Source organism: Seriola aureovittata, chromosome 10 (genome assembly GCF_021018895.1).
Source record: "Seriola aureovittata isolate HTS-2021-v1 ecotype China chromosome 10, ASM2101889v1, whole genome shotgun sequence".
Taxonomy (NCBI): Eukaryota; Metazoa; Chordata; class Actinopteri; order Carangiformes; family Carangidae; genus Seriola; species Seriola aureovittata.
This window is the reverse complement of record NC_079373.1, coordinates 7,067,473-7,093,324: the sequence shown is the minus strand read 5'-3', so window position 1 is coordinate 7,093,324 and position 25,852 is coordinate 7,067,473. Positions and strand designations below refer to the sequence as shown.

The 25,852-nt window shown below is 42.0% G+C and overlaps 1 protein-coding gene across 2 annotated transcripts in view; it reads right to left on the bottom strand.

Moving 5' to 3' along the window:
* Nucleotides 1-2,255: 2,255 nt before the first annotated feature.
* Nucleotides 2,256-25,852, bottom strand: part of fbln1 (fibulin 1) — a 32,931-nt gene continuing 9,334 nt past the window's right edge. The window contains exons 5-17 of one of the 2 annotated variants that reach the window (XM_056387807.1): nt 25,683-25,745; nt 25,495-25,581; nt 25,201-25,338; nt 24,957-25,094; nt 24,413-24,556; nt 24,181-24,306; nt 23,875-24,000; nt 22,618-22,737; nt 20,700-20,831; nt 20,468-20,591; nt 14,764-14,909; nt 13,236-13,376; nt 2,256-2,865 (exon numbers count right to left, since the gene is read on the bottom strand). In XM_056387807.1, coding sequence (XP_056243782.1) covers nt 2,726-2,865; nt 13,236-13,376; nt 14,764-14,909; nt 20,468-20,591; nt 20,700-20,831; nt 22,618-22,737; nt 23,875-24,000; nt 24,181-24,306; nt 24,413-24,556; nt 24,957-25,094; nt 25,201-25,338; nt 25,495-25,581; nt 25,683-25,745 — 1,625 coding nt within the window. In that variant the 3' untranslated portion in view covers nt 2,256-2,725. Of the gene's footprint in view, nt 2,866-13,235; nt 13,377-14,763; nt 14,910-17,725; nt 19,465-20,467; nt 20,592-20,699; nt 20,832-22,617; nt 22,738-23,874; nt 24,001-24,180; nt 24,307-24,412; nt 24,557-24,956; nt 25,095-25,200; nt 25,339-25,494; nt 25,582-25,682; nt 25,746-25,852 lie in introns of those variants that run through there. The other variant, XM_056387808.1, reaches the window with a different exon arrangement.

Below are 25,852 nucleotides of genomic sequence, written 5' to 3'. Positions count from 1 at the left end.
CACTCCTGAAATAGACTAGATATGAGTTAAGAGAATTGATGATGTACTGATTTTTTTTCCACTTAACTTGTACAAAAAGAACTGGCCTACTACATGTGTACAGCCCCTCCTTGAAGTGTACACTTATTTTTCCTCCTTCAAAACTGATCACAAATGGACACTTCTGCTTAGCATAGCAATTGACAGATATAAGGGGAAATTGTGCTTATTTCCTGGATTACTTTATTTCCTTCTGGATTAGCAAAAAGATGATTCACCTCTTTCTACAAACTCTCCAAACCAGGCCATTTGGAATTATTTTCATTATTACATAAGTTAGGTTACTCACTCTTAATATGCTGTATACTGTATAAGTAAATATGTACAATGGACATTGGATTTTAAGCGTGGTTTTAGGGCTCTGTAGTTAATATATGCACACAAACACAGACACACACACACACACTCACATGAACACACACACACACACACACACACACACACACACACACACACACACACACACACACACTGCATTTCTTCTCTCTTTTCATGTCGACCACAAGGCTGACCTGCTGGCCTCTATTTCCTCTGAAGAGGATATCCCCCTTCAGTAGAGCCTTAAAATCCATCACGGCAGACGACTCGAGAACCTGATGTATGCTTCTCCTCCTCTATTGTCTTTGAAGCGTTGGGAGGCTTTGGCTGGGCCCGGCCACAGTGATGATTACGGTCTCATAGTTAGGCCGTTACTGACATGTGTTCAGCTCACTCTCTGTCTGATGTCTCCCTGTGTTTGATGGAGAGAGGAGTTCTGGTTCACTGATAAACGTAATTAGGAATGCGGTTGTTGGTACCCATGCTCATGGTCTTTAACTACTGCTGCCTGCACCTTGTACTGTAAGAGATTTCCTGAAAATCCTACCTCCCCCATCTTCCAAATTGACATAAAGGCCATGTACAAAACCCACAGTCAATGTGTTTATATGCATGCTAGAGTATCTTGAGTAGCTTATATACATCCCTAGTGAGGGCATTTGGAGGACAAGCTGTTAACATACATCTTAACTGCTCCTCTGCAGATATGATTGAGTGCAAAAATAAACAGAATGGTCCAAATGTTGCTATGGAAACGGACGTTCCTGCGACCACCATGAACAAAAGTAAACTAGCTAAGATAGCTCTGTTTGCACATCTCTGTTTGCTAGCTAATATTGACATGTCCGAATGATCATAATCAAGTTTCCTGTCATGGGCATGGGTATTGCACATGATGTTTTCATAACCAAGGTAACGTCAAGTAAAATTATATTGAATTACTAATGTGATGAAAACACATATAGTTAGATAGATAGATAGATAGATAGATAGATAGATAGATAGATAGATAGATAGATAGATACTTTATTTATCCCATAGGGAAAATGCATGTGTCCAGTAGCTCATTGGTAATAATGATAATAATTAACAGTTAATAATAAATAAACAATAATTATCAATACTTTGGCTAAGTTGTTGTATAACCCAATGGCGGTGGGAACAAAGGATCTCCTGACCCTCTCTGTTCTGCAGCACAGTGAGATGAGATGTTTGTTGTCCAAGATGGCCTCCATCATACTCTCCACAACAGTCCTGAGCGAGTCCAGACCCCTGCCAAGCACAGACCCAGCTTTTTTGACCAGCTTATCCAGTCCTCTTGTGTTCATGGCCTGGATTGGGCTGGAGCTAGCTAGTTAGCATGCTAACTTCAGTAGAAGAAAAGGTAAGACAGAAACAAAAGTTAATATTGGCATTGCTTTCCACACAGCTGCGGACAGTGTTTGGCGAGTAAAGGAAGTTTGATGTTGAACACACAATGTTTTTTCTAGACTGGTTGAAGTAAACAGCTGTGAATGCTAACACTGGCTATATAGCAATAGAAAAACTTACAAAAAGCTCCTTTAACTGCGTATTTATTATTGTAATCATGACAACAAATGTCCTCTAACCTTAACAAAGTATTTGTTTGAAGCTAAATCATGATCTTTCTTTTCCTAAACGTATTGTTAAATTGTATTATTACCATGATGTCGAAGATCTGGTACAACTGCTCATATGCTCTATAGTTCATATTATTGTTATTGTGATATTATTAATGACAACAATGCCGACAAAGGTCTGGTTCTATTTGACATGATGTACCAACATGTACTGTATATCCCCGAACCCAGAAGTGTAAACTCTGGTCAAACATTAGTCTTTAAATGATACTGTGAAGAAATACAAAACACAAATACTGTAACTAAAATAGTGTTTATTCCATAGAAAAAATACCTCATCCAACGCACATAGTAAGAAAGAAAAAGTGAATGTTACAAAAACAAAGGCTTATACTGTTATGTCATGAAAAGAATAATGTTGAATGTCATCATCATATATTTAACAACCACTCTAAATGCATGCACTTTCAATTTAAAACAGTTCTGATTGTCTCATTTCATACAAGGTTTTTTTTTTTCTCCATATTTAGCTCCATTTAGCCAAATGCGACACAAGAGTTCACTTCAGGCTGAGCTTGTCAACAAAACAAAGTGTGGTGCTCTAACCAGAAGCAGCTAGTAGCCTTTCATCTCAGAAACTGTCACAAGTAATCAAACATAACATTAAAACCCCGACACTGATCTTTGCGTTGATATAACAAAACCAATGTGTACAGTGTTGACAATGGATGTCCTAGTACATGTGGTAAAATCTGGCAGCCACGTTCTCAGAACCAGAACTCGGAGACGAAGACGTGAACGTTGATGATGTTCTGGCCGGAGTCGCCCTGAGTTGTCAGGTTGCGCATGGACAGTTTCAGTACTGTAGTCAACGGACCAATCAGAGGTTTCACTTGGCGAACAACACCTGAAGGAGACAAAGAAGAACAACAGTGTCCTTAACAGTAGACAACAGTATGATAGATCATCTATAGTACAGTACCTATGCTGCTAATTGTACGTTCAGACTGAAAACATCAAAGTGACCAGACGTCGTTCATTTCCTATTTGAGCCAGCATCTCTTGACTGTTGGCTGAGTGTCTTGGGCGTTGTGGGCATCAGAAAAAGTTCAAATCCAGGCAACTTTATGGTAATAAGCTATAATGTGGTTCAGTGGCAACCAATCGAAATATAGAAGTGCTCCGCTCTAGAGAACAGGAGGAAGGATGCTGACTAGCACCATAGCATGTAAAACAGTGTTGCTTGACAACTGGGTGCGAATCAGTCGGTAACGTTAACGTCACTTATTTAAAAGGTTTCATGTGGTTAACTTACACCCTACTTGGGGTCAGTTGGTACAAAGATACCAGTTGAAATCTGTTTCCTTTTTTGGCCCTTTTCAATGCAATTTGCAAGACCAAGCATTCTTAACAAACTTGCTAGCTTTTTCATTTACGTCATCTGTATGAGAGCGCCCACGAACTCTGAGGGTCTGAATGTACAGCAAGAAAAACAACTGTCTGTGCTACATGTTAAGCATGTTAAGCTAATCTGAGATGATATATCGCAGGTAAGGACCATTGGTCTGTTATATTTCAGCTATTCAGTCATTTTGTTGTTTGGTTATTAGATGTTATTAGATGCTACCAGAACAGTGAATGAAGCAAAAAGCAGCAACATCAACAAGACTACAACACCAGCGAAATGTTGGGATGTAAATCTTTGCAAGCTTAACTAAAAGAACTGCGATTAACTAGTATTAAAGATGATGAACAAGATAGGGCTTGAATTTCAATGTTTTGATTTCTGTGTTGCTATTGGGTTTAAAGGATCACCCAAAACATGTTTTTTCCCTTACCCCCTAGTGGTATCTAGCCATGCAGATAGTTTTGGTTTTAAATGCTGAGGTTTTGAGTTAGAAATTTCTGCTTCCACCCCAATACAATTGAGGCCAGTGGAATTTTGTTTGTGGTGCTCAGCTCATTTAAAAGATCACATTTGTCATTCAACACATGATTCAAAAACAATGTCCTGATCACAGGCTGCCTAAACCAGTCTTCTTCTTCTTCAGTCATCCATCTCAAGTCTGACAGTTCTGTCAATTTTATACTGTACATACTTCAGTTTTATTCATGTTTCTTCAGTAGAAAGTAGTTCCAATGAATACTAAGGCTAACACAATTATCTCTTATGGCAAAAGAAAGCTCAATTTCCTAAGGGCATAAAATCTGGTATAAAACAAGGCCGTCTCTTTCACTTGGCAACATCACTTACTGCTAATGTTTCTGTCATCAGGTGAGCCATGGAATCAACTGGTACATTTGGATGAGTATTTAAATGAAGTGTCATGTTGACGGGCTAAACAAAGGTGATGTCAAGACTGTCTGTGACAATCCGAATTTTATTTCTCCCTCCCACCGTCCACCCTCTCTGTGGACAAAAGACACCCTCTATCAGGGTAAAACAGATGGGAGAATAAACATACTGAAACAGAGCATTACTGAATGCCCGTGGAATTCACTGGGTGCTCTTTTTAAGTGAACATGCGATTACAGGGGGAAAAATGCCAGTGTTTATACAGGCTGTCAGCGGGCCTTTTCTCTGCACAGGGCTGGTGACATTTCAGCTCTGGCCTGTTTGAACAGTCATCGCCAGAGTGCAGTCAGGCAGCACAATCACCACACTGTCCTCCGATCACACCTTCAACCATCCTTTTTTCTTTTTCTTATTGGCTCCTCTTGTGTTTCTCTTATTCATTACTGATTCAGTAAAGTGTTCAAGTGTTTAGCAGGATGACTCAAGTTTTAAATTCACCATGGATCGCAATAACGACATATCACTGCCTTGATTGGTCTGAATTATGAGACTCCTTGCTGTGGTACTTGTGATATAGTAGTAAAGCCCATTTGGTCATTGTTCATCAAAGAGCAAATTATTCATTATTCGACCTTTGGGCCACTGGCATTGTGTGATGGCAGATTCTCCCACTCCCTCATTCTCCTCCTTCTCTTCCTCCCCTTCTCTTCCCTTCCTGAGGGGGCCTGGTGTTTGTGGCACCATCACTGTGTCCCACAAGGGTAAATGAGTCCCATGTGTTTGATGGAGGGGAGCAGTCACAGTCACGCGATACAGCCATGGAGGCATTCCTCCAGGAATCCATCTTTAACTCTGGGAGGGGCAAGCTATAGGAGCTTGAACTGCTGTCTCTCCCTCTCTGTGTGTGTGTGTGTGTGTGTGCGTGTGTGTGTGTGTCACTTTCTTTTGCTCTCTCGTCCTTCTCTGAGTCGGATCTGTGGGTACACAACAGATTCCAGAAGATTCCGGGCGATAAGCACTTGGAGGAGTGTGGAATGGGGCCCACTTCTACCAGGGTTGCCCCCTTGTTTTGGTGTTTTGGGACTCTGTTGCATAGTGACACCAGACGGAGGGGAGCGGGACTGAGATTTTATTGTTTCCAAAGCGTCAGCGGCATCAGAGAGAGCTAACCTTTGCTTAAACCTAACAACAGCCGCAACATTAAGAAAATAACTGACATGGAAAAAGAGATTGAATTTTGAGTCTGAAAATTATTTTCAGACATAAGCCAGCTGAGATGGCACGCAACTCTGAGTTGACCAATGCACTCAAATTGAGTTCAGAAGGTTCATGATTTGTGCATGTGCTTAAATCGAATAAAAATCAGTTCAAAAGCTTCTGTGCTGGGTTGAGCAAGCACACAATGAAGATGAGTAAGATATCATTATGAGCACAATATGGACCACCGCAAAGACAGATGGGTTCTAGTACACATTAAGGTTTTTTTTTTTAATTACAGTGTACAGTAAGTGTGGCCTAAATCTAATGAGGACTAAACACTCTATAATCAGGGTCAACTGAGGGTAAGTTTTCCACTGAAAATCCTAAAGATTTTTTCTATGAAAGAAAGCTAAACAATCTCACCACATAAAAAAATAACTAGCAAAAACACAGACACACATTGTATCTAAACTGAAAATTTATTAAGGACATCTAAATAGTGCAATATGTGGAATGTGTCTGAGGCTCGTTAGTGTTTTGTAAATTTGTTTGTGGTCTAATTAGCACATATGGACGGCACAACTGTGTTCTTAAAAATTCTGTTATGGTGTCCTCCTCCAAATCCCCAAATTCCCCTGAGCTCACTGCTGATGATTTGAAACTTAACTCAAAACACAGTTCAGTGTTCCTCAACTCAGATTTTTAAATTTTGTTATTGGGCGTGATAACCAGACAGTAAGTCAGTAAGATGTAACCTGTAAGATGTATCATGGTTTCTGTAGTGATTTGTGGCTTGGTAAGAAACACCTAATTTGTCAAAACATGTTTTACTCAGCTTCTAGTCTTTGTTTAACTTATCTTTTTCCACAGCCGTGAGGGCAAGAAAGGAGTCATTATGTTATTACAATGTGGGCTCGTGTGCCCAATTCTGCACAAAGCAGCCTGATACTAAAGTCAGTGTATGTGACCTCTTGGAAGCCTCTGTGAAATCCTAACATGATGACTCTGTGTTTCCGTAAGCTTCCCATCAAAAGCACAGTGGTATCCTCAATGAGGGGAAAGCATCAGCTAACAGCTGGGCCTCAACATACTCACAGTGAACCTGAGGTGAAACCACAACCGCATACTCATCTTTAACATTTCATCCGGGCTGTAAGGCAAAAAGCCAGCAGCCACATAACAGGTTGACTTTGATTGGCTCCCATACCACCTGAGATCCATATAAATAAACACGGGGAGGTTTTCACAACCCTGCAGCTGACAATTTACCCTGTGACTGAGTTGCAAGGTCATGTCATCTGAGGCCTGAGGTACCCGAGCGCGAGATCCAGTTGTAGTGCTGGAAAGGTTTGTGGCGTCTTTCCATCTCGCTGAGGTATCTGCCACAGGGTGCAAAGGTGACCCCGCTGACTTAAACAGCCACCATCAAACAAACAGCTGTACAATCTGTCCCTTCTCCAAAACATTCCGCCACACCATAAAGTAGCCCCTTAAGTAGAAAATAGCCTTAAATAAATGCACACTAGTAGCAGGGACACTGCCACAAAACAAAGTGAAGCAAATGCCAGGAGGCATTTGTCATCCTTCATGGCCACGAGGGCTGCAATATTGAAGGGTTACATGTAAACAGTGCAATTTCTGGGTTTTCTGGTTTCTACAACTCAGCGAGGAAGTGTATGACAAAATCCAAAATGAACGGTTTTAACACCAGAGACAAATGAAAAGTATGCATTGGCCTCACCACAGTATTGTATAATGACACGCTGGTTGTGGCGCTATGCATGCTCACTGCAGTGAAACCACTGGAGAGTATCCAGGTGGTGTACAAAGTTCCAGTATGCAAAGAGGGTACTGGAGGGCATTCTTCAGCATCATTATGGCTGTAACTGTACCATGTTTTGTATCTAACCATACAGCTGATGTTCAGCTGAGCACTGCCGGCGTAAACATGAACACAGCAAAGAGTGGTTTCTTGTTCATTGATTCTTTTTTTACAGCCTAAAACTTGTACTCCAAAAAAATCCATAAAAGCCAGGAGACATGCCAAAGAAATTACTAACTAGCTCCCTTGTTACCCCATTAGCAAAGCAACCAATTTCAGTTTTGATAACCCGTCAACATGGCTGAAATATAACCCTTCAAACTGCCAACATAACCCACTGTAGGAAGAGTGTACAGGACCTTCATGGAACGGATCTCGTGTTTACGGCCATTGTCACTGGCCACTGGTGCACAGACGGCCAGTCGGGTCAGGCTGTCCAAACACAACTCTGACCACTCCAAAGAGGGGGTGGGATCCATGCGCACCCCTGCTCTTGAAAGGCCAGCATATGTGGCTTGATCTTTTAAGGTCAATTAACAGTGAGTCATAGTTACAGATCGCTCAAATGGCCCATGGGTCATTGTTGGAAAGCGTCATTCACTGGGTACTGACATCACTGAAAAGTAGCCGTGGGGAATTGGTTGGTTCTTTTCTTGGACTTCTTGGTTTTAGCAGTCGTGGGCCAGAGCAGCTGACATTACATAACATGCGCCATTATCTTTACCGCAACATTTGCACTATATTACAAGTGACATTTCAAAGCTAAGAACCATAACTAAGGGAAAGAAAATAGACTTTAAAAAGTACTTTTTTATCTATTTTGGCATGTCACGAGGTAAAAAAACAGCATTGATTTTATGAATTGAGTGATTAACTAAATAAAGTTACATTTTTATTAAAATCACAGTGCCAGAAAGCAGAGAGTAATGATGAGCATGATACAGTATGATGGATCAGCAAAAATCTGGTGAATTATTACGACAGTTTTATTGCATGTGTAAATACCAATGTCTTTTTGACTGTGCACACAGTACATGGTCTGCATCACCATCTCGCCATCAGTACGTGTTCGCCTGTGGCGTTGTTGGGTGGGGAAGACCCTGTTTTGATCAACTGTACTAATCTCCACTGGGACAGACAAGGATTCCTTGTGGGCTTGGCACACTCTGGTGGGCCTGCTGCTGCCATGTCATGATTCATCTAAATGACAACCATTCAAAAACTTGAGGAGCTCGATGTCTGCTTATCTGGCTGTCCTCATCTCCTCACCAGCACAGCCACAAGCCAGAGCCACAAGCTCCGCTGGCTCTGAAGTAAGTCATGTCTCACACAGAAGGCTCACATTCCACCAGCCACTGTGGACGGCAGCACTGACGACCATGGCTACCTGCATAGAGACAAACTGTTCACTTCCTCCTCTATTCATCCTGCTGTCCGCCTCGCTGGCTGCCAGGCCTGTGCCAATGGCAGCATAAAAGATATTTATTCTCTGCACAGGATATAAACCGCGAAGGTATATTTTCACCTGCATTAAAAAAATGAATGGAATTTAGCTGAGGCGTCTGAGTCTTACAGTGTCTCCAGGATGTCTATGATTTATGAAGAGACGAGTCTGTATTATCTATAGCTGCCCAGTTAGATAAACATAAACACTGCAAAAAAGAACTGTTTTTCAGCTAAAAAAAATTAGACAGCAGTGATTAATTGTACAGACAAATCCCTCCAGATGACAAATAATTAGTCATGAAGAGGAGTCATTTGGACAGATTCATGGGTGGATGACTAAACATGTCCTGACTGTTTGATTCCACAGCTGGCTACTCGCTGTATCGTACATTCCACTTATGCACATTCATGTTGGTCAGCCAGCTGGCGGAGTTAAGTGAAAACATAACTCATATAAACGTGCGATCTAGATAACTTTTGTTAACTTTGTATTTTTCATGGTGAGAACAGGAAGAAATGGGGTTGGTGGGTTGTCACGTCTTTTACCCTCAAAAATGTCTCTGAGCAACAACTAAGTAATGGTTAAGGCAAAAAGAATGGAAGAATGGATGAGCTCAGCAAACTGACCTGGATACTTGAACGTAATAAAAATGGTAGTCTATGATACTGTCACTGGGAGTGGTTACAGATAATGTCGATCCTCTCCAATGGACACACTCGGCACTTTATTAGGAACACCTGTACACCTGCTTAGTCATGCAGTTATCCAATCAGATTGCCTCTGAGACTGCTGATCCTCCTAAACTTAGAATGGAGCCAAAAACAAAATCCATCCAGTGAGCAGCAGTTCTGTGGATGGAGACACCTTGCTGAGAGGTCAGTGGAGGGTGGGCAGACTGGTTGGAGCTGACAGGAAGGCTCAAGTAACTCAGATAACCACTCTTTACTACTGTGATGAGCAGCTTCTGATGAAAGCTTCTCAGAATGCACACCACGTTTAATCTTGAGGCTGATGGGCTACAACAGCAGTAGACCACATTGGGTTCCACTCCTGTCAGCCAAGAACAGAAGTCTGAGGCTGCAGTGGGCACAGGCTCACCAAAACTGGACAGCTGAAGACTGGAAAAACGTAGCCTGGTCTGATGAATCTGGATTTTTGCTGAGGCAGCAGATGGTAGGGTCAGAATCCATTGACCCAACCTGCCTTGTGTCAACAGTCCAGGATGGTGTTGGTGGAATATAAAGGTGTGGGGAATGTTTTCTTGGCACACTTTGGGCCCATTAATAGCAATCAATCACTATTTCAAAGCCTCAGCCTATCTGAGTATTGTTGCTGACCATGTGCTCCCCTCCATAGCCACAATCTATCTTCTAATGGCTGCTTCCAGCTTGATAAAGCACCATGTACCAAAGCAAAAGTAGTCTTCAAACTGGTTTCATGAACATGACAATGGGTTCAGTGAACTTCAGTGGCCTCCCCAGTCTCCAGATCCCAAATCCGTTTTTGGGATGTGGTAGAACACGAGATTGGCAGCATGAATGTGCAGATATGACAAATCTGCAGAAATTATGTGATGCAATCATGTCAACATGGAGCAGAATCTCAAAGGAATGTTTCCAACATCTTGTGGACGCCATGCCACGAAGAACCGAGACCCCACCCAGTATTAGTATGATGTATACCTAATAAAGTGCTCAATGTATGTCATCTGTGTTGCAGGAAGTCCCCTAGGCCCTGCCCATGCTTCCAGCAGAGACAGCGGAGTCAGTGTTTTCAAAGGGAGGACTCATCTATCCACCTGCTGACAGCCAAAATCAATCATCCCATTATCAACCCTATTCAAACAACCTGTCCCGAATCAAAAGTGGATGACAGCATTAGCATGAGCAATGCATTCCTGCATTGTCTGTGTTTTCCAAATATGCGTATATGTCATAAATGTTGTCTTTGCTTTGAGGATGATATATATATATATATATATATATATATCACTGGTGGATCCGCTGTGTGTCTACATACCTGAAGGGATTTTGTGTGGTCGCCGCTGTGCTACTGTGGTCGTCATGGGAATTTGTAAGTGTTTGATTGGTTCTGATCATTTTTTTCCAAGTGCTGAGGATTGGTTGTGTTTGCACAGATGCATAAGGCTGTCAGGGTTGTCATCCAGATGTGACAGTGCTGGGAAAGCCAGTGATGGATGACCAGGAACTAGGAAAGAGTGGTGCGGCCCCGATTTGGTGTGCCGTCAGCCAATATATGCGTGTGCATGTGCGTGTGTGTATGTGCGCATATGTCTATGCATACGCCGCATGCCTGTGTGTGCAGCCGACTGGTTTTCAAATAGTGAGTTAAGTGAGCAGAACGGAAAAGAGCATCAGCCAATCAAACCTTTAAAGAATCAGTTTTTCAAGTTAGCAACGGATTCTGAGGATTCCTAATTGCCTCTTTTGTCCCTTTCAAAAACACAAAAAGTGGCCAAAAATAATGACCAAAGTTAGTTTGAGTTCACGCACTTGTTCATTAGTGGAGTCTCAATGTCTGCTACTTTTCACATCCCACCAAGCTGTAATACCACTGTTGGAGACCCTGGAGATACTGGAAACTAAGCTTCCTTAAGTGACACGTCAGCGAGCCTCATACAATGGTTACGCAACAGCAGCATATGCGGGCCAAAGCACCAGCAGCACAACCCACTAAATAAAACCAAGAGGGCCTTCATAGCACCGTGGACGCCACACTTCACAGCGAGCAGTCAGTGACCAAAGGCTCCAGTGCACAGGGCCTCAATTTGGATATGTGATGGGCAACTGGTGCTAACATGCAAGAGCTGCATCCAATAAGCATCCAATGGGTTTGGGAGAGAAGTGGCTCCTCACAAACAGACCTTTCATGTGGTCGTCAGTTTAAGTGCTCTAATGCTCGGCGAGACACTGAGGCCTAGCGTGGGGAAATGGAACAATACATTTAACCACATGAAGCAAAGCACCCAGGATTACTTCTGCACATATTTTCTCTCTCTCTCTCTCTTTCCTTTTTCATTGAATCACAGTCTCTCACTTTGTGTTTCTCTCTCTGCAATTTTATCCTCTCTCCCTTCCTTGCACACACACATACATACTTGCCCCTGCAAACGAACACCGCTATAAACAGGGAATTTCTCCTAAATCCTCACAGACACACACACACAGTAGACAATATATAACAAAATAAGGCTTATCACTCGTGCAAAATTACACCATTGCACATTCCAACGAAAACATACCATTATGAAAGGGTACAATATAATTATAATTGCTTTTACTGTGAATTATGTGAATTATTGCTGGTTATAAACATTTCTCTCCCATGTCTTTGTGTGAATTTGTGTGCGTTTGATGAGCACACATCTGTTTCTGCACAAGTGTATAAAAGAGGAACACTTGCGTGCGCCCACAATCCAGTCTGAACCAGTGACAGTCACACACTCTCCTCCTCCTCCTCCCTCTTTCATTCTGTAAAGACAGATGTGCACACTGACAGGCCATCCTTTCATCCATCAGCAAGAAGAAGGAGAAGAAGAAGGAGATGCTGTCCTTCCACTACCACCCTGCCTGCATCTCAGCACACAACCAAAACAAAAACACCTAGACGGGCCCAACAATGTGTCATCCTCAGGCTCACAACACCCTCATTCTCCCAGGAGCCAAGGCTCAGTTCATCTCTCCCACAGGCGCGCAGGAGCCTTGGGTCACCACCAGACTAAAGGATGGGAATGGCTTCTACCCAAACATGTGCTGTTGTTACACACCACTGGAGATGGTATCTGCTGCTCCTACTTGAACTAGCGCAGGGCTCTTCTTGCATGCTGGCGGTCGCTGAACAGGTAGTTATGATGAACTGCTTGTCAGCTGCAATCACTCATGCACATGTGCATGTAAGTACACATGTATAGATTTATACACGCTATTCCTGTGCATTCAGACCGCCATAACTCATTGTGGAAAGTAATGATCTGCTTGGGATAAGCCTAGCCGTGGATAAGTGAATTAAATGGTACTTTGTTTAACCACAAGACTGTGAAAATTGATGCCAAATATTTGGTGAGACAGAAACAGGCCTTCGTCTGTCTCAGAGAGCCACTCAGAGGACAACGCTCCAAAGACACAGACACCAAGAGCTCCCGTGAAGATGATGACAGCTACATGATGCCACCACACTGCCGAAGACCAGAATGGGCAGTGTCACATGTACTTATGTCAGGGGGTCCAGACAATCCCTATGGAAAACTTCTCTGCCTTTTTGTCCCTTCTCAGTGTCCACATGTGAGTTTGATTTGTAAAAAAAAAAAAAAAAAAAAAAAAAATACACATATATATTTCAGAATGAGAAATGAGGTCAGAAAAACCACCAGCTTTGTCAAAAAGAAATGCAATTTCCAGTCACAGAGGCTGTCGGGTGGCGCTGGCTGCATGTCGAAGCTTCTGTTGTCAAACGTTTGCACCAGGTTGGTCAAAGTAAAATCTCTGTACTCACCCACATACAAGCCATTCTCTACCCGCTTGACGATGTCGAAGGCGTTCTCCACGTTGCCTTCCAGGATGTCAAACTTGACGTCGTATCTGCCTAAGTGATAGGCTCCGAAAGCCGGCACCGTGGTTCTCAGGAAAACAATCTCTGTTGGAAGATAACAATTAGACGCAAAAAGCTTTTGGAGCCTAAACCCTCATAATCACACTGGGATTGCGCCTCCAAACTTGTGCCAACTCTTGCATTCCTTTTTTTTTTTTTCTTTCCAAGAGAAAGACAATAAAATGGGAGACGGAAAAGGTCTGTGTTTATTGTATACTGAGAGGGTCACAGGAAGGTTGAGGCTTTTCAATACTATTGTTCGGCTGAAGGGCCTTGAGTCCTTTACACCCCGACTCGGCGCTTATGAGAAATGACAAGAGCTTAACTCCCCGTGACGTTGAGCATGAGTGTGTCTGAAACATGCTCTGCATGCCGGCCAATAGATGCTTGTCAGCTGTCAGTGTCTGCGAGTGATTACCGTGGTTACTCATATCCAACTAGCATGGCACTTAGTCTCTGGTGTGGGCCAGCCAAGCCCAGACTGCACGGAGAACATCATGGAATTGCTAATTTAGGGGGTCAGAGGTGGTCATATGGATTCTGACAACTGCAGGAAAATGCATTTGATGGGAGCTCAGAGATTAAAGGAGATAAAGTAGAGCCAAAAAAAAAAAAAAAAAAGGGTGAGGACCACAGTGACACTAAAAAAAACCCACAAGTTATCATACTGTCTTCAAATTCATTGTTTCCAAAGATTTTAACAGAGTGTTCTGTCACAAAATGAAGCCACAAATATGGGCTTTTGTGGGTTAGTGAAAATGTAGAGTAGAGGGATATGCAGAGGAAATTTCAGAGGAGGTTAAATGATCAGTCATTTTTGAAACATTGTCATACAGCAACGGTTCAACATTATGGGAAGTTCACATTTACGCTTTTTTAGCCAGTAGTTAGATGAGAAGATTGATAGCGCTCTCGTATCTGCACAGTAGATATTAAACCAGAACCAGCAGCTGCTTACCTTTAACTTAGCATAAGAACTGGAAGCAGGTGAAAACAAGCAGCCCGGCTCTGTCCAAAAGCAACTAAATCTGCTGCATCACCTCTGCAGCTCACTAATCCACACGAGTGAATTGTGCTTACACTTCGGTTTTTGCACAGATTAGCATGCTTAGTAGTTGTTTAGCTTTAGAGGTGCTGGTGGGTGGGTTTGGCTTTCGTTGTACAGGGCCTGGCTAACTGTTTCCCCCTGGTTCTAGTGTTTATGCGAAGCTGAGCTAACTGGTTTCTGGCTCAAGCCTCATAATTATCCTACATTAATGAGACTGGTAACAATCTTCTCATCCAACTCTTGGCAAAAAAGGGAGTAAGAGTATTTGTTTTGAGGAAACAAGAGTGTATATTTGTGACTTTTTTACTCTTCTGCTGAATGCCTGCCCATCTGGATCGTTCCAAAATGTTCATTCCTATTTAAAGAAAATGGACCTGTACCTACCTTCTGGCTTTGTGAACTCTCTGAAGGTGGGTAAGGAGAAGAAGGTGTGGGACACTGAGTGTGTGGGGTCCAGAACACAGGCGACGTCACTGGGCTGACAGGACTTCATACAGCGAATGGTGTCAGAGGGCTCAAGCCTCGTCGCCCTAAAGGAGAGAGGAAACATACACACCCAAAACAAAAAGAAAACACAAATACGCACATGGCCTCTGACCTTTAGGTAATGTCTATATGAAGACTTCAGAGTCAACCGCATTTGGTTTCTAAAGCTCACAATAACAGGGCATCCTTGGGAGCAGCCCACTGCGTAATCAAGAACTCAGTGGGACAACTCCAATGGCCGCTACACAAACAATATCCGAACAAGACAGAATGGATACTGGATATAGCAGTCAACATCAAAAACAATCAAACTCTGTGTGGTTTGGAAGAATAATAAACCAACAATGGCCAAAAGCTCATGCAGAAGCCAAACTTTGTAGCTTGTGGAGACTCGCGCTGCCATTGATGCTTTTCTGATGCACTATTTCAAGCTGTGTGGGAAATGAATTACTGCACTCACAGAGAATGATCCACAACCTGCTCAGGAAAATATTTGGATTTGCTGAGCATCCCCGGCTTCACATCAGATAATCTCTCGAGGAGGATTTATGGGGCAAGGGAGTGTTCTAAAAGACTCCTAAATTGTGAGCAACATGACTAGACAACTCCCCAGCCTCTCCCCAGGGAAGCTCTCATCCTATTATTTAGGGCTTTGTTTATTCCACAGACTAATCAGTGACAGGTTGGCGGGAATGGAGGGGGCCTCTGCTGGCTCCTAAAGCTAACACCACCTGAAGTATCACTATTCACTACCTGTCTGCTACATAAGACTTTGAGAGAGGCTTGTAAGGCATTAACAACCTCGTAAATCACGAGTTTGTCTTCGTAATGATGAGGAACTTGTGCACCATGAGGGAACTTTTGAAACGAAATAAAAGACTTGACTTTGACATCCAAGATGTTAAATTCAAACTTGGTCTTTACAAAGGAGACAAGTCAGAGCATGGTTATATTGGGTTATGAAAACAGCCAGGTCGCCATGTATAAGTCCAGTTAATGTGCATGGCAGCCATATAGCCACATTGTGAGTCATGGGCCGTGGATCTCTGGCGCTCCTCAGGGGACCTATAGGCTGCAGCTCAAAGCCCAGGCCCGGCTTGGGTTGCAGGGCTCCTTTCATGGAGAGCGAGGAGAGAAGCCCCTGACAAAAAGTCAAGCCACCACTGGGTAGGGGCTTGTAATTAGCAATTAGCGGGTGGGTCCAAGTTTTGCTTTGGCCCAGGCCAAACCCACAAAATGTTCTCCTAGTTTATAATACCACGGCCTGAGCTGCAGAGAGACCCGAGCGGGGCTCTGGAGGACGAGGTGAAAGCTCTGTTGGGGTAGAGAGTTAATTTACGAGAAGATAATGACCCACGGTAAACTGCCCCCTTAAACACAGATGGGCACTTCAAAGCAGGGGCAGCAAGTGGAGATAATTACACCTCCATGTGTGTATTAATGCACGTACATATCTGCATCAAAACTTCATTCATGTGTCGTTTATGTTCATTTGTGCATGTGTGCCTTTGTGCATTCGAAAAGCATGCTTGTGAACGTGTGTGTGTGTGTCTGTATGTGTGCGCATGTGTGCAAGCACATATGCACGTCTTCTTCATCTCTTCATGCCTCACGTGGCCCAGCCCAGGAGAAAAACCCCAATACTTTCAGACCAGAAAGAAAAACAGACTTTTTGGATGAAAGTCCTCTGGTCAAGCGTAGGGCCTTTTATTTTTTTGGTAATTATTATTTATAGTCAGCACATTGATAACGCCCCAACACAAACACTGCAGGGCATCATTCATTCTGTGCGCGGTGATGTTGCTGTACCACAAATTGTTCAGACCACCGGCCAGAGCCCAGAGCCCCATAACTCAATGTCAAAGGGGAGGAAAAAACCTCCTGCGCGCCACTATGTTCTTATTTTAAGGATATCCCCACTAGGGACCAAGTGCATCCTTACTGGCCTGACAGCTCAGGACAGGAGGAACCTAGGACATCTGAATTTACAGTTATTATAAGCCACAGCCCTCGGGCAGCAGCCTCACAGCATGTCAGACTATTTATACTCTCTCCTGCTGGTGCACATTTCCCTCTCCTTTGCCACTGCATCCCATCGCATGTCACTTACTCAGCCTTGATTTGGATTATCTGTCTGCTTTGGGGTTTACACCCGCAATATGCAGTGGAAATCTGTGCATTTCACATTAAGTCCAAAATGAACTAAAAACGTGTATAAAAAAAGATGAAGACAGATGTATTTGCGGTGCAAGGTAACTGATGTCTGGGAAGTGGCATCAGTGCATTAAAAGGTTCAATCTGGCTTCTGACAGGAATTTGGAGGCATGGAATTACTTTAAGGACTTTTAAATGGTGAAATTTGAAGTATATGCACATATAGTACATAAATGAAGAGTTTGACTCATGGATGGGAAATTTGACTTTTGTGTTTCTGAGCTAATTTAAAATACGTTACTTGTTTACTTCTGTGTTTACAAACAAAAATCATCAGGAAACATAATAATACTAATAAACTAATAATAATAACTAAGAACATTATTAATACATTCATTTGTTGTCTAGCATTAGTATATGCATTTAAAAAACCTTGCGTATAGATTTTTTGTTGTCAGATGACCCTTTTTCAATCAGATCACAGACTGTACCTTTAACTTTACAGATATGTATTACTAGATATTTGCATGTATCATTGGATTTCCTCTTCACTAAAGCTACTGGAATAATAGTAATATGAAACTATGTGAGGAAGTCTTCATGCCTCCATCTATGATGTGGCCTCACATTCCAGCTGCTCTGTTTGCTGTATGTGATTAAACCCCACAATGTACCATTATCAAGAACTGGATTTGACTTGAACATGTGTTATTTCTATTTCAATTTTAATAGAAAACGGTTCATCCAACACATAAACCATAAAATACTGCAAAACGTCAGACTTTATCATGCAACCATCATCGAATTACACTTAGTTGTAGGCAGACTTGGGGCATTACCATTTATAAAAGTTACTCTGACCTAGAACGCCACCTAGCGGCTTTTGCAATGCCTTACCTCCAAGAAGATACATTCATTTGGGCTTAATTTATACTGCTGAATAATGATCCATAACTCTAGTGTTAAAAAGTTGATTACGTAAAATGCTACAGTGCTAAAAACTGCTTTTTTTTCATATCCACTCTTAAAAATTATGTGTCATCTTTAACATATGTTTGATGTGGGACAGAGTCATATTTGGTTTAGGTCATGTTTTTTTTAAAGTGATGTCTACAGACCAGGCTGGATAACTGATCAGAAAACAGTGGGCAGCCACAGACTCCCTCTCTTAGTTGGTTTGTAGTAATTTGAAGATTGAAAATTTGTTTTAAGGACCACAGGAAGTCGTGCGCAGCCAAGAAATCGTCCCACATATCCCGCCAGAAAAAAAAACAGACCTTGTTGTTTTTACACTTTGGTTTTCGAAAGATTAAACAAACAAGATACAACATGTTCATCAGGGAGCTTTGGAGGAGTTGCCAGGCAGATTTTGTTAACTTTGGACAGAGCCATGATAACTGTTTCCAGTCTTTATGCTAAGCTAAGTTCGGCAAATGCTGATGGTAGCTTCTTTCTTGACATTAGAGCGGCATCATATCTTTTCGTCTGACTCTCAGTGAATAATTGTATTTTACAAAATATTAATAAAACTATTCTTTTAAGAACATGCAGCTCTCAGTTATAATTTTAACTGAAATTGGCTTTTTTGGTATCAAAACCCAGTTTAACAAATTCTTGAATACATTTTTATATTTAAAGATAACAAGATAATGTGCAGATAGTAAGGACTCCAAGGGCTATTAGATGCCCACAGCTATTTCTTGCACCAGCGTCCTGGAGCAGATTAACACTTACTGTATCTACAAACAGTCTACCCACATTTTTAGGTAGGACTAGACTTACTGACATAAGTCCATGAATGAAAGCAACATAAATGATGTTTGGTTGTGAAGGTGAATAATGATCACTGACTGAAAATCATAATCTATATTTATATTTGACTGCATATGTTTCTATGCAGTATATTCTGCTACGTTTTATATGTTACAACATAGCATACACTGCACCATTGTGCTACACTATCACTATACTGTGTGTTCATGTTGCCACAAGGCAATTAATTTAAAATGAAACATCCTTTTTAAGAGTGAAGTAACTTATGTAATCCTACGTAACACTTGTGTTTATTCTAGTAGGGGATTGTAAGGTACTCTGGGCTCATCCTGGGTAACAAACACCAGCACTTTAGCTAGGTATGTGCTGATCGTGCCATAGCGACGTAGTCTTAGCTCCACGGACAGATCAAAGTCCTGCGCCTTGTTGATGAGTTTTGCCACCGACATCACGCCACCGGTGGGCATCTGATCCGTCTTGAAGAAACCGTCGTCGTTGCCAGCAGTGATAGCAATCTGGATGTCGTCACCAGGCACAGTGTGGGAGGGGCCCATGCGGAAGATGTTGGTGAAGACGGGAATGTTGGTGGGGAAGGTGAGGTGGTAGTAGGTTATTCTCAGGGGCATGGCAGGGCACTCGACAGACTCATTGCAAAGCAAGCGTTCACATCGACTGCAAAAAGAGAAGGGTGGGGTGGGGTGGGGGGGTTTGGGGGGTGGAGGGGCAGGGGCAGGGCAGGACAGGACAAGACAGAACAAAACAGGCACAGAGAGAAAGAGAAAGAGAGACCAGGTGTAAATTTCATTTGCCGTGCATGGCATGCAGAGGAGGGAACATCAGTCCCAGCAGCCTAATGCTTCACAGGCCAGTCATGGTGCCCTCTGTGGGATCATGCAAGAGGTTCTGTCACAGGTGCCTCCAAACAAGAGAGGCCATACGCAGCCTGTACTGAATCTCAGCCAAAACTGCGGCTGAAAAAAAATATCCATATGCATCATTTTAATACAACACAACATGCTACAGCCAAATCTTCTCTAAAGTCATTCCAGCATTGAGCATACTGGACATGCAGAGCCTTGATCTATACACACGAATAAGGGTCGGTTTAAGGGTTGATATTGTTTAATTGTTGTACCTTTACTCAGAGTCATCACTATAATGACCATTCAGACTTGACTGTGAGGAACATAGACCTTTGTGAGTGTTTATGTGTGTGAGGTTTGCCGTTGATGTTTGGCGATGCGCATGGACGCAGCGGCTCCTCGCTGCATATTGCTTGTGTTGTTGCACTCACAACCATCATCTGCTAATCTATTTTAATCATCACTGTATTTTTAATATTCACTGTTAATAATAGCTACTCAGCAAAGCCCTTTTTCTTTTAAGTATTCATTATATTTCTAAGTACAATACTCTTTTTCATGCAATACTCTTTTACGTGCGATATTATTTTGTGTCCTTCTGTGTACTGTTGTCACTGCTTGCAGTGACCAGGAGAAGCTCTATGAATTTTGTTGTATTTTTTTTTTTTTTTTGTACAATGACAATAAATGCTTTCTATTCTATTTTATTGTATCATTTTGCCTGTCTTCTAATTCTCACCCTCATTCATTATACATATTAATCCTCAGACGATGTGTAGTGTGTGCATCAGAGGCACAATCCAGGTACTCACGTTTCTCCTACACGCCGGTAGTTGTTTGGACACTCGAAGGACAAGCATCTGAATCCTCCCTGAACATTAAAGCAGCTCTGATTCTCTGTGCACGTGTGTGTTCCTGTCACGCACTCATCAACATCTGAAAAGACAAAAAAAAGAAAAAAAGAAAAAAAGAAAAACATCTTTTGAAACATTCACAAAAATAACTGCAACCATCATGTCTGGCATTAAAGTAAGGACATCTTACCCTGGCAGCTGCGCCCATTGTGTGCCAAGTTATAGCCAGTGACAGGACAGGAACAGTGAAAGCTGCCAGGCGTGTTGTGACAGCGATAGGAGCAAATATGACCTCCAGTTGGCAGGGCACACTCATCTATATCTAAAAAGGTCACATAGGCAAATAAGAACAAGTCAAACTGGAGGAAAAATGTGGAAATAAACTGAACAAAATTATAAATGCAACACTTTAGTTTTTGCTCCCATTTTTCATGAGTTGAAATGAATGATCAAAGCACACAAAAGACTTCTTTCTTTCAAGTTTTCTTCACAAATGTGTGTAAATCTGTGTTAGTGAGCATTTCTTCATTAGTGCCACGGGTGCTCAGCTCCGAGGCTCTCCTCTACAGCATCTTTTAATATTCCTCATACTTATTACTATTCTTCCGCCATATATACATCAAAACGTGCGTCTTGATCCCGAAAGAGGTGCTATGACTTTTGGTGTTAAAATTCCAATTTTTCCCAAAGTTATTCCCAAAATACTGGGAATAAATAATGCATTAGAAATGCATTGGAATTTTCTTTAGAAACCCACAAAATTTCACCTTTTTTCTACAAAATTTCACCTTTTTTCTGAGTCACCCAGCTCTCTCATACCTGCACCTAGAAATGTGATTCAAACTATAAAACAGAGGAAAACTTCTGCTCTCTCCAAAACACAACAACTGTTTTTACATAACATGATAACTTTTCAAACTATGAGCACTCAAAGAAGGAGTGCAAATCACTTTTTCTTCAAAGTTAGAGTGACAGCGTCAGTTGGCTAGAGTGCGTGAAGCAGTAAAAAATAACCTTTATTTTTATTTTTAACTCGAGCTCACGGCCAAACCGTAAAAAGGAGACAAATAATTCTTTCTCAAAATGTAGACATAGTTGTTGGATTCATAAAATATAACTTTGACAGGCAGGGTCTGCACAAAATTTAAACGGGGGTGCTGAGTCCGGCAGCAATACCTGTCTCACTCTCATTGACACCTAATGTAATCATCTTTTTTTTTTTCAAAAGAATCTCACTCCGTCTTCACACTGAGCTTATTCACTCATTTTAAGGAATATCTGAATAAAATAGAGACTGTAGAAACTACTGGCTTCAGTGTCTGTTTTCGGTTTTTGAAAAGAACTAAAGGTTTTCTCATCATTTGCAATTGTTTGAAGCCATGTAGAAGCCAAATTCTGGGCTGATTTTTCACATTGCCATGGCAACGGCAGCTCCTGACCTGACCTCTGACAGCCAAGGGCTGCGTGATGTCATCGCTACAGTGACACAGAGAAGATTTTTTACCCTAACCCTAACCCTATCCCGGCAGTAGACCCCGTGGCACTCAAAATTTCCCTGGAATTTTCTAGTTGTCAATATAATCCAGCCACCTGACAGGTGTGGCATATCATGGTGCTGATTTCGCAGCATGATTACTGCACAGGTGTGCCATGGGCTGTACACAATAAAAGGTCACTTTAAAATGGCTACAGATTTGCATTTCTTTTTTTGGGGGGGGGCTCGGGCTCCTCTTCAGTGGCTGTGCAAAGTTGCTGATGGTGGCAGAAGAATGGCATGGCAATGGGCCTCAGGATCTTGTCACGGAACATCTGTGTGTGTGTGTGTGTGTGTGTGTGTGTATCTTTTGTGTTTATAGAAAAAGTCTTAGGTCTTTTATTTCAACTCATAAAAATGGGAGTAGAGACAAAAGTGTTGCATTTATATTTTTGTTCTGCAGGCTCAGTCATCCTTTAACAAGTTATCATAGGATGATAATAAATCCCACGCTTTCATGTTATTACAGTGTACATATCAACACTAGTGCAAAACATCGTACTAATCACATGGGAATCTGCTGGACTTCCAAGATATTATTCATCTAAGCACATGTTAATGGCTCCATTTTTACCTTCACAAGTCATGCCATCGATGTCGCTGAGCTGGTATCCGCGGCGACAGTAACACTGGTAGGAGCCATACACGTTGGCGCACTCTTGACTGCATGGGTTACTCTCACATTCATTCAGGTCTACAGAGAAAAGATAATTACACAACATTAGGAACTCTATCCTATAAACAAGAGAAGAATAAAAACTCTACCCTTGTAGAGAGGTGGGTTCTCCCCTGTCCTGATGAATATGTAAGGAAACAGTTACATGCACAGTTATACACTTAGTTTACTGGTTATTGAGATTCAGCATAAATTGAACAGACTAAGAGACATGATTGGGGATACAAGCGGGTGGGTTTCTCAAGGGTGACAGTCTCAAAGCGGTTCAGCGTCTCAGTGCCATAAAAAGTAAAGCCCAGGCAGAAGTAGGATGAGTAACATCACAAGACAATTGTGGGATATAATTTTCAGCACATATGTTCCTCTGACAGGTAAAAGGTAACCACACAGGTAATCTCTCCTGTCCATGGTTAACTGGCTAAGAAACATCATCACTGAACCATACAAACCATTATAGAAGACTCCTTCTTAAAACTGAAAGAATAATCATACAACTTGATATCATGCATAATTAGAATATTACAGGCAGGTGAAGGAGATGTAATGTATTGGAAGCAAATTACATTTTATTCCCCCACATACTCACACAAATCAGGAGCAATTTGGGGTTAGGTGTGTTACTAAAAGGCGCTATTTGTAAATTTTTCTCTGCCGCCGAACTTGGGTTCTTGCCAGGAGCAGGTGCTGGTGGCATGCTAACTTCAGTAAAAGAAAAGAAGTGATAGAAATAGAAGCAAAACAAGAGTGAACATTGGCGATGATCTCCGCAGCTGGAGACAGCTCTTGGCGAGTAAAGGACTGAAGTTTGATGCTGAACATTTCTTCTAGACATGTAAGTAAAAAGCTGTTAATGCTATTCTTCCGATGTTGGCTATGTAGCAATAGCAAAAACTTGCATATAGCTCCTTTAAGCACACTTCAAGTCAAGATCACAATGAAAATAATTCCAGGCCTATATTGTTCTGTTACTGAAAAAGACTTTGTCACAAAGTGATAAAAAGAGGTGTCAACTCTTTTTGCAGCCTAAATGTCTATTGTAGGATTGAATAGGGCTTTTTATTATCCAATGTGAGTATATGTAAGGTATAGCCTACAATACACACACATATATGATATGTCCAAAGTTGCAATCTTCCCAGTTTGGATATGACTTACCATCACAATTCCTGCCATCAGCAGCGAGCCTGAACCCTGTGGTGCAGCTACACTTGTAGGATCCCAGACTGTTCTCACACTTATGAGCACACAGGCGGCCAGGGTAGTGCCTGCATTCATTAATATCTAAAACCCAGCGAAAACATGCCACAGTAAGATGATGAAATTATGACAACATTCTCTTGTACACATTTTTGACCAGTAGCACATTATAAGTAGACAGTGTTTTATGTGTGCAGAGAACGTACTTGGATTTAGCTACTCACACTATGTAAGAACATCAGGAAAGATCTACTTATTTCTTACCCTCACAGGTCCGAGTGATGCTGTTGAAGATGTAGCCAGTCTCACACTCACAGCGGTAGGAGCCCACCAGGTTGATACAACCATGACCTGCACAGACCTTTTCCGTGCCCTTACACTCATCAATATCTGTGGACAGGAATGAACAGTAAGCAACAGAGAACACCATGATGTGCACCTCAGGCAGGACAGTATGATGCTTTGTATCAAGGAATGGTGAGATGTTCAGCCGCACCAACACAGCGTGTGCCCTCTTCGTTAAGGTGGTATCCTCGGCCACAGTTAACAGAGTTCCTCTGGCAGACGTAGGAGCCGACTGTATTGATACAGACCTGCCCTCTGTTGCATGGACCCGTCTGGCTTAGACATTCATTGATATCTGAAAACACAGTCACAGATGGCACCGTTAAATTATGAAAAGATTTCTCCAATTTATCTTACTATTTCAAGTATGATGAGCTGGACTCCACAAATAATTATCATGAGAATTATTTATAATTTAAATGTAGCCATCTATCCCTAAATTTTCTCCCAACATGCAGCAACATTGGATGTACTGTTAGTGAACGTGCAAAACCAATCATGCATCAAGGACTGTAGGAGTAACTAGAAGAGTATGTACTCATCACCTGGATTTGCTTAGAGCTGATGACGGTGATGATAGCGCACAAAAAGGTCAGTATTGATGTATGGCCAGCAGCTGTCTAGATATGTTGCTCTGAACCAAAATAACAGGTGTACCAACAGGTAAAAGAACCAGTTATGGTGCAGATGTTTACCGATGCAGTTGCCCAGGGCGTCCTGGATAAAGCCATTCCCACACTTGACCTTGGGAAGACAACGGAATGACCCCTGGGTGTTCAGGCACTCAAATTCTGGGCCACAGTTATGAATACCAGTCTCACATTCATCAATATCTGGATGAAGAAAGCACAGCAGCCACTGAACACAGTGAAAACATCACTCAGCCGTATCTACGTTCATAGTGTCTCTCCACAAGACCGGTTTAACTATTTAACTGACCCTTGCAATTGTTGTTGTCAGTGAGTTCGTAGCCAGTCCCACAGCTGACCTCTCTCTGGCAACGAAATGAGCCCTCTGTGTTGATACAACGCTCTCCTCCCCGACAGTTGCTGGCTCCCAGCAAGCACTCGTTGATATCTGGGAGAGGAGAGAAGTAATGTGTATTCAAAAACATTACTTTTATCTGTGCTATACCTTATTTCTTTATCACACAAATGTATCTGTGCAGGGTCTTGATTATTAAAACATTAACCTTCAAATTGAAAGATGGAGAAGCATCAGAAGGCCACTTACCCTCACAGCTCTTTCCATCTGGTTTGAGTTTGTAGCCTTTGAAGCAGGCACAAGTGTCATTGCCAACACAGGTATGAACACATTTCCCTGAAAAAGCAACACAAACATGCTAATAACTGATCACTGCTTCTTCAAAGTTAAATAAAGGTTAAGTGTAAAAGCGGATTTACTGGCTTGTTATACAATACCTTTGCACTGGTCACTTAATACTGAATTATCTCTATTTTCATTGGTTTCATCCTTGTTTGGTTCTGTGTGAGAGAGAAATAAAGCGTGCTTAATCATATGCTCACATTGAAACACCTTATGCATCAAGTCTCAAAGAGCAGCTTCATGCCATCCAAAAATAAAATTCAGC